This window comes from Nyctereutes procyonoides, unplaced genomic scaffold, assembly GCF_905146905.1.
Source record: "Nyctereutes procyonoides isolate TBG_1078 unplaced genomic scaffold, NYPRO_anot_genome, whole genome shotgun sequence".
Taxonomy (NCBI): Eukaryota; Metazoa; Chordata; class Mammalia; order Carnivora; family Canidae; genus Nyctereutes; species Nyctereutes procyonoides.
The window spans coordinates 1681208-1690901 of NW_026575029.1; the positions used below are offsets into that span (position 1 = coordinate 1681208).

The following is a 9694-nucleotide window of genomic DNA, read 5'->3' on the forward strand; positions in this document are numbered from 1 at the left end:
TTATTCCTTCCATAATTTATTGTGCCAACTAACTATGACCTACATGTTAGAGATCCCAAGAAAGTGATGGGCTGCTTCACAATTTTATTTTTTTTTGTGGAAAGCCATTTCTCTGGTGTTACCTTCTGACTTACGGTTTGGCCGTAAAAAAAGAAAAAAAAAATGATATGGCCCATGAGTCCAAATACCAGCATGAAAACAGAAAAAAAAAAACACACATTTGTTCATTTTTCAGGGTTTTGGGTTTGTAACATGCTGGTACCTGGAAACATGTGAAAATCTAGATGGATTGATTTCCTTTTTCAGTTTTCCATTTTCCTTTTTCCATGTTCACACATCTTGTATTCATCCTTAGAATACAAATGTAGAGAAGTGGATGTATATTTCCTTTCCAAAACATTGTTATTAGGAATTTAGGCAACACATCCTCATTAGCTAATTCCCTGTTCTGTTCCTTTGCCAAATTTCCATCCACATACCTTCTTCCCCTTCATTCTTAGCAGTTTTAGGGATCTTCTTTGGGAACAAAACAAACAACTAGAAGGTTAGCCAAGGAGCATCCTATTCCCAAGTCAGAATTTAACTAAGTCTTGGAATCTAGATACACAAACATTTTCTCATATTGGTGTTTCTTGTACATTTAAGCTTTAGAGTTGTAAATAGTGAGTTTTGGGCCCCCTCAGCTCCAGGAGTAATCTACAGAAGTAGGCCAGCCTTTACAAGGGGAAGTCAATCTTAATCCTTTTCCCTTTTGATGCTGCTGCCCAGGTCTTAAGAGCTTGCTGCCTAGACCCTGTCACTGACTTTTAGTTTTGACTGCTCTTTATTCAGTCCTGCCTTTTTGCTTCCCTATAGCCTATGTCCTAATTTAGCTCTGCTGTAGAAATCCAGAGGACCAAAACAAACAAATTAATATCAAGCAAAAGCCAAACATATGCTTCATCATCTTGGTCAAATACCAAATTCCCACCCTAAATTCTATACTCAGGTGTTTGATTTATAAGAAATTCCAATTTATGAATGGATTGTATACCCACTCTTCCTTTTAAGTTAAAAACTCAGGACCCACATTCCTATTGAAATGATGGTACAAATGCCATACCAAATGTGATAAAGTTTCCATAATATTCCAGGGTAAATTGGCCTAACGAGGTCAAAATATAATCCCTTCGTTTTTTCTTTAATTGCTTTTAAGTCATGTGATTGTCTATTTTGCCATTTCTCAAATCAAAATTAAATATTCAAGTTGATCTGCTTATATAGTGTTTTGTATTTTTTTTTCTGAAAAGCTGTTAAATTTATGGTACATGCTACCATTACCTCCAATAGGGTCTTAAATCTTAAGGTCAATTGTGATATGTTAACCACTGAGTATTTAAACTATTAATTAATGTAGGGAGGGGAATGCACTCCAAGGTTGATAGCTGCATATGTTCTGCTGATCATAACACTATTTCAATCGGAGATTCGGTTAATCCCCATATTGAAGTGATAGTTTTATTTTTACCAGTCACTTCTGGACAAAACAATTCTTCCCATAGCCAAAATACATTGAACCACTTTCTCTAATTTTTTCCCATAGTATATAAATACCCTAGATTCTGTCCCAGAATATTTATTTTATTAATTTTATTATCTATTAAAAATAACAAACCTCCTCCTCCTAGTCTGTGGCTTCCCTCTGGCTGTGGTTCTATTTCCTTCCCTTTACTGTTAGAGTTCCTTTAAGGATATTACATACTTTCTACTGAAAAGAGGTATCATGATTTATGCAACCTATTCTCTTCAATGGACATATATGATAAATTAAAAATATGATAAGAAATTAAAAATATGCTTAACATCTTTGAACAAATATCTTTGTGCATCAGTGCAACTATTTCTGTAGCATATAATTCCAAATGAAATTATTTAGTCTAAGGGAATGCATATTACAGGTTGAACTGTACCTCCCCAAATTTGTGTCAAAATCCTAACTTCAATACCCCAGAATGTGGCCTTAGTTAGAGATGAGGGCTTTATGGAGGTAATCAAATTAAAATGATGGGATGAGAATGGGATCTAATCCGATATGACTGGTATCTTTTAAGAGGAAATGTGGACATGGACATGCACAAAGAGAAGAGTTGGGGACATATGGGAAGACAACCATGTAAACACAAAGATGGCCATTTATAAGCCAAGGAGTGAAGCCAGGTACAGACCCTTCCCTTCATGACACTGAAAAGGAACTAACCCTACCAACACCTTGGTTTTGGACTTTTAGCCTCCAGAACTTTGAGACACTACATACCAGCCCTAGAAAACTTATAAAGCATTCTTGCAAAATATTCTCGAAAATAGCTGTGACAATTTATATCTTAACCAGCCATGTAGAAGGGTAACTTTCCCCCCACTCCTCACCAATATTTCAATATTAATCTTTGCAATGTTTAATTTCAAAGACAATCTTTTCAATATACACACACGTCTTTGATTTTTTTTTTTAAATCCAGATTTAAGCATATCTCTGGGATTTCATTTCCTCTCAAAATATCTAAAACAGATTCCAGTGAATTGATGCTATCAAATAGTCACTCAAATATGGCTATGATTTCAATATAGTTTTATACAATGATAAAAAATGATTAAAGATATATTGAACTTTTAAACATGTTTAACTACTCATTCACTTACTGACAGTCTGCTCCCAAATTTTCATTCTTTAGGATTATCACACGTAGCATGAAGTTTGTTCCTAAAAGGCAAAAGCTTAATAATTGGAAATATGCTTTAAAAAATTTCATATTTATAACATGTGAAAATAAGTTCCATATCCAGTAATCCAATTCATAATGTATTAAGGATTATGCTTTTGAAGTAAATTCATTATTGACCTTCCTGTTGGAAACACACTGTAAATCTATAGTGTTCTCAAATAGTGTCATAAACTATAGGAGCATTGTAGTAACATTAAAACAAAAATATGCCATGTAAGGTTGCCATTGCTTTAAAAGTTCTCTCCTGGAGACAATAATAAGGTATGTTTGTCCCCACGTCACTCTTTTGTTAATATGCTTATCCTGTTAAAGGATTATTTTCCATCTTCTCTTTCATTGATTTTTGTTGGTCTTTGCATGAGTTAAGATGTGAGCTTTCAGGTTATTTGACTGAATAAACCTCTTGCCACAGCTTTCAAAGGGACACACAAAACGTTTCTCCCCAGTGTGGATGCATACATGTGTACGCAAATTGTAGTCCAGGGAAAAGCGTTTCCCACATCCTTCAAAGGTGCACCGGAATGGCCTCTCTCCAGTATGAACCAGAAAATGTCTTTTTAGTTTCGCACGCTCATTGAATGCTCTCCCACATTCTGCACATACATGATCTCGAGGACCATGGACAAGGAGATGCTTTCTCAGGGAAGCTCTACTCTTTAACTTTTTTGTGCATCCACTGTGGGGACAAACAATTTTTTCTGGAGTCTCAGATTCCTTATCTTTTGTTGGTTTCTTTCCAGCAAATTCTGTACACTGTTTAGGATCGGATAAGTCCATGCTAGGTATTCCTCCACAAGGAAGCTTCTTGCTTTTTATGTTCTCAGAATTCTCAAGCTCTGAATTCTCTCTAACAATTTGTTGAGGAAGTTCTTGCTTTGCTCCTTTTTGCATGCATTTCAGAGATTTTTCCAGAAGTGAGCTTGCTGTGAGAACCTGTTGAGAAAGCTCTTGTTCTGATCCTTCTTCCAGGTAGTCAAGGGACTTAAGTGACTCTTCTTCCAGGATGGGTTCAGAAAACTCACCCCTTATTATGCATTCTATGTAACAGTCAGAGAAGGAATCTTCTCCAACAACCAGATGGCTAGTTTCAAAGAACATACTTTCATCTTCCAAGGCCCATGTTGTGTTGCAAAGTTCCTGTTGGACTGGCTGTGGCTTGGATGGCCTTGGCTTATCTCTACTGAAGGCTCTTCTACCCAGGCCTTTCTGGCCACAAGTCTTTGCCCTTTTCTTCAGTTGCTGATCCATATTTTCCTGCTTGCTTCTTCCTTGTATATTTGCACCAGGATATGTCAACCACTTCCAAGTGACAATGATCTGAGTAAGTTGTCTTCAGGAAACACCCGCTTTGAGATAGTAACCTTTAGATAAAATATATTCCAGCTTTAGAACCATTGTCAGAAAATGATTCAAACTCACTTTTCAATAGCAAAGTGGTTGTTGTTTGCTTCTTCTCTGACAAACCCAAGAAAGTAAGAGAAATGAACTGTGACATGTAGGTCAGGTCATCCTACATGTAGGATGTAGGTCATAACTATACTCTTACATGGATATCCCCACAAATTATCTGACCTCTCCAGTCGACTACCTAATGTTATTGGGTACTCACTGTGTGCTAGCCCTACTCTAGGCTGCTCATGGGTTGAGACACATCAGGAAATAGACATAAATTCTATCCTTCATGGAGTAATACACTCTCATGATCATACAAAATAATTATTACACATCACATGTTAAAAAGTAAAGTGCTACAGTGGGTGTTGTGTGGATGCTAATCCAGAAACCAGTATGATGCTATGTTAACTAACAAAATTGAAGGGGTGGGGGGAAAGAAGCCCTATGTAAGATGTAGCAAATCCTTTCCTACAGTTTCCTAAGGATGGAGAATGGACCCAATTATACTTAAAGCAGAAAGCAACAAACAAAAGCATTAATTCTAATTTTCCTCATTTTGAAATCGTAATCAAACTTTCTCTTTAGTTTCCTTTGCTCAGCCCTAACTTATTTGATTAACTGCTCATGTAAGAAACTTCTCTCATCTATTAAACTTGAATTAAAGGTAGTCTTAAAAATTAAAAAAAAAAAAAGGTAAAGTGCTACTTAATAAACAAAAGGGCTGGTAAAAAGTAAGAGTTCACAGTTCAAATAAGGAGCTCAGGCAGGCCTTGACTGAAGTAATGGCAGCTGACTAAAAAGCTGAACTGAGGGTGAGAGAAATGCCTATTGTGTTAACGACTGTTGTGAAATTAACATGAAATAACACAGGTAAAGGACTGAGCATAGGACATGGCACAAAGCTAATGCTGAATGCTTACATGAACTCCTGTTATTTTATCTTTGTATTCATTCTTTAAGTATATGTTAGGTCCTGAGCTTGCCAGATACTGTTTTAGACCAAGGGCAGCATCTTAAAAATTTTAATTTAACAAAGAGTCAGATTTAAGCTTTGTGGGCCCCATGGTCTATGTCATACTGTTCAACTCTGTTTTTGTTGCATGGAAGCAGCCATGCATGATACATAAAGGAGGGGCATGGCTGTGTTCCAATAAAAAACAAGCAGAGGCTGGATTTGGCCCATGGGTAGTTTCTACTTCTTCAGAAGATGGAGGTTTAGAGGAAAAGACACATGAAATCAGGATCCCTGGGTGGCGCAGCGGTTTGGCGCCTGCCTTTGGCCCAGGGCACGATCCGGGAGACCCTGGATCAAATCCCACATCGGGCTCCCGGTGCATGGAGCCTGCTTCTCCCTCTGCCTGTGTCTCTGCCTCTCTCTCTCTCTGTGTGACTATCATAAATAAATGTAAAAAAAAAAAAAAGACACATGAAATCCATGCATTCCCACTTATGAGTGCAAATCAAAATAAAGCACAGGGGAGTTTGGCCTTGAATAGTTTTCTTTTCCTTAAAAATCTAACAGAAACATTATAAAAGTTAGAGCATGAATATGTTATATTCTACGAGCCTTTTGCTTCATGTTACAATCGTGTGCCTTATAGAATCTCTTAATTTTATAGTCCTGATGTCCTGCTGTAGGGACAAAATTAAACACTTTTTAAAGACAAAATTAACAGCTTGAAAATATTTTTAAATAGCAGCATTAAAAATACCACCTCAAAAGAACCATGCTATTTACTTTTGGCAAAAATATACATAGCCTCAAAACAAAACATGTTTTTCAATTGCTATGGGGAGAGTTTGAAAGGTCTTTTTAAACATATATATAAATATATAACATAAATGACTAATGTTTTATGTAAATCATGTTAAAATATATAAATTATAAATAAAATAGATTATATATTCAAATATATACATAAATATTTTATATATATAAATTGTTAAGGGAAGAGTTTTGAATTTCTTCTTAAACATTTGTATATAATAAATAAATATAATATTTCTATATAATATATATACAAATATTTAAAAAGAAACTTAAAACACTCTTTCTTAGCAATTGAAAAGCATGGCTTGTTGTGCTCCATGTATTTTTTTCCCCCAAAAGTAAATGGATTCTTTTGAGATATTTTTACAATGTGGCTATTTAAAAATATTTTCAAGCTGTATAGGGCATCTGGGCAGTTTAGTCAGTTTAGCCTCTGACTCTTGATTTTTGGTTTAGGCCACCATCTTGGGGATACCAGATCAAGCCCTGTGTTGAGTTCCATGGTCAGTGTGGAGTCTGCTTGCTTACAGTTCTCTCCCTTTCCTTCTGCCCTCCCCCCAACTCACTTTCTCTTTCTCTAAAACAAAACAAAACATATATATTTTTTTTCAAGCTGTATATATATAGTGATAAATTGTACAAGTGTTATATTCTTTCTTATCCTTTTTAATAAAATACCCCACTCTTCCTTCATTAACATGTACACGTGTGTGTATTGACACACATACAGGCTTATTTCTCATCCATATTTCTGAACTCTGCTTAAACATTACTTCTGCAGGCAATCTTCCCTTGATTCTTAGGTTTAGTGAGGTCCCCAAGCTCAGTATTTTCATAGTCTCATATTTACAATGATCAGAGTCAGTATTGATTATGATCTGACTTACCTATGAGATGGTAAGCTCTGCTAGGGCAAGGTCCTCTTCTGTTTTATTCACAGGTCCCAGAATTTAGTACATTTGTCTAATGAAATGAATTGATGAATATGCATTAATAATCATACTGGTTATATTGATTTAGCAAACCCCAAAAATTAATTTACTACAAAATTATGTGGGACTTTGAAAACAATGTAGAAGTTTCAAAAAGTTGGTTATCAGTGACGCCAAGATGTTACCTAGAAAGACAACTCTTAAGAAATTAGGATTGAAAGGGGCATTTTCTTTGTGAACTTATCAAAGCCCAAAGGTAGCCTTTACTTTTCTAAGCTAGTTTCTTATTTGTCAGATCTCTAACCATTATACCATTTCTCACACAATATTCTAGTTTGTGAGAATGACATATAAAATTGAAATAGTAATTTATCAATTTATAATGGGAAAAATCCTGTTTGTATGACAGGTACAATCTCTGTTGGTGAATATAATTACTTAGAAAACACACTGGGTAAACACGGTGTTAAAAGAATCTGGATGTTAAACAAATACATTATTATGGTATTAGAGTAATATGGTTTTATATTTCTCAAGCTGGGATAGAAGTACTTCTGAGTGTACATCATTTACTTATTCAGTCATTTGACAAATGTTTAGTGGCAAACGTTCTAGTTGCTGATGCTAGAGCATTAAAAAAAAGATACCACGTTTCTGGTTTTCATGGAGCTTTTATCTGTGTGGATATAAATGTAAATAATTTGTGAAATGATAAATAAACAAGGTAGTTTAAGTTTGAGGAAAATGATATGAAATAAAAGCAATTAGGGTATGAAAGGGAAAGGAAATGAAAGGGAAGCCATCTTGAGAAAGAATGTCTGGAATGGCTTCCAAGGTGGGAGCATTAGGTGGAGACCTGTAAAAGCAAAGTATCAGCCAGTGGAAAGACTTGGAAGAGTATTCTTTCCAGGCCACAGCAGGGAGTACAAAGGGATTAACAAACTAGAGGACAAAGGAAGCCATACTCTTTACAAAATGGGGCTGGCAGAGACCCAGGTGGTCTGAGATAAGGTTGAGGACCTTGCAGAATCCTGTGAGCCAGTGGAGCCATTTGCATTTCTTTCATAAACCAGTGGGAGCCATTACAGGATTTCTTTCAAACCAGGAAATAATCTGCTCTGGCTGAGGTTAAAATGATTACTCAGGCTGGTGTAGGAATAGACAGAGGGAGGCAAGGGTGAAAGCAGAAAAATCCCTTGGGTTATTTAGCAATCCAGGAAGAGTGCAGTTGGTTTGGAGGAGGTGTTGGGATGAAATGGCGGGAGCCAGGGAAAACAAAGATAGAACCTTCTAAACTTGCTGGAGGATTGGATAAAGGCAAACAGAAATCAACACTGAGTAAGTGGTCCAAGGGTTTTTTGCTGCAGTAATTGGGTGGATGGTAGTGTCACTTGCAGAGATAATTGGTGGGGGGAGAGGGGGGAAGAAAGGGAAGACAGGTATACTCTCTTGATTTAATAATGTGAACATTTTAATACAAAATAGATTTAGCCATTTGTTGCAGTGAAATATAGTATTCATATGAATTTTTTAAACAAAATTTTAAGAATGCAACTTTAAGGAGATTCCAGTGACATATACTATTTATATGAATTTTTTTAAACAAAAATTTAAGAATACAACTTTAAAGAAATTTTAACCTGGCATCAACTTTCAGGAAAAGGCATTTTTACTTTCCTCCTTTATCTGTCTTAAAAGTTTGAGGCCTGTGGCCCAAGGCAGCTACATTCACCGCAGTCTAAACACTGCAAGTCTCCTGGAGGCCAAGGTCCATCCCCCACCAGGTTCTAGATGATAACACGTTTCTCGCCCAGGATTTTCAAAACCTTTTGAACGGGACCCATGTTAAAAGTACATCCTAAGAAATGAACTCAAAACGCATCCTTTCCTCCGTGATCTGGGAAGACAAAAAAAAAAAAAAGCAAAGTTCCATGAAACAAGACTTACCCATGCTACCAAGATGCACTGTGATACCTCCAGTCCCGTCTGCTTTAACAAGTAAGACCGAGAAGGAACTGCTTCCCGCGCTTCAAGCTCAGCCAGTCTTTAGACCCATCCCCTCCTTGATGGACACATTCAAATGAGGCCACATCTGCATTTCAGCGCGGCCCTGACGAGCTTAGAATTCCCGAGGAAAAGCCCTACCACACCCTTGAAGGTAGGGATGTCAGGTGGGGGTGGCGGCGGGGGGTGGCTCCGCTCCTCTCGGCCCCTGGCGGTCACCTGCGCCGGCGACCCTCCCGCTGCGCCCCACCACCTGGACACACCCCATCACCTAGCCTCAGCATGGGGTAGGCACCCAGTAAATGTCTGTTGAACCAAGGCACGCACGGATAGTCGTATTTAAACAGCTATTTGTCAATGAAGTGAAAGATCCAGCGGTGGAGGCAGTTGTTTCGCCCCTGGAAGTAGATAGAGGTTTGCCTGGAAGCACAGCACACCTGGCCCTGCGCTCTCTCTTACCTCCCCGCGACCTCCGCTCCCCACCCCTACTCCGCCTCCAGTCGCAAATTGCTTCGCTTTCTTTTTCAGGCCTTCATGTTGACTGTTCTTATCCTTGCAAGTAACACAACTCACTTTGAAAGCCACGGTCAATCGACGTTCGCCATTGGTTATGGTCTGGTCAAGTTTAATAGTTCGTGTAAGCGCGTAGACCATTAAAACAAACCCCCAAAGCAATGTTTAAAAACCTCTTAAATTTTACTTGAAGCTTGTCTGCAATTCACATATGTATCTGGGAGCAGTTTGCTCTACTCGTTTGTTTTTTTTTGGTTTTTTTTTTTTGCACATCTGTTTGGAATAAATATCAATTGTGAGATTGGGAAGTAGAAGATCAT

General features: G+C 37.4%; 1 protein-coding gene across 1 annotated transcript; it reads right to left on the bottom strand.

The window, feature by feature from the left end:
• Positions 1 to 3092: 3092 nt before the first annotated feature.
• On the bottom strand, positions 3093 to 4007 carry ZFP42 (ZFP42 zinc finger protein). Its single transcript, XM_055315676.1, has one exon. The coding sequence runs from the start codon at positions 4005 to 4007 to the stop codon at positions 3093 to 3095; it is 915 nt and encodes a 304-aa protein (XP_055171651.1).
• Between the last annotated feature and the right edge of the window lie 5687 nt (positions 4008 to 9694).

Coding starts and splice junctions, on each gene's coding strand:
- ZFP42 (XM_055315676.1), bottom strand. CDS start 4,007: ATGGATCAGCAACTGAAGAAAAGGGCAAAGACTTGTGGCCAGAAAGGC.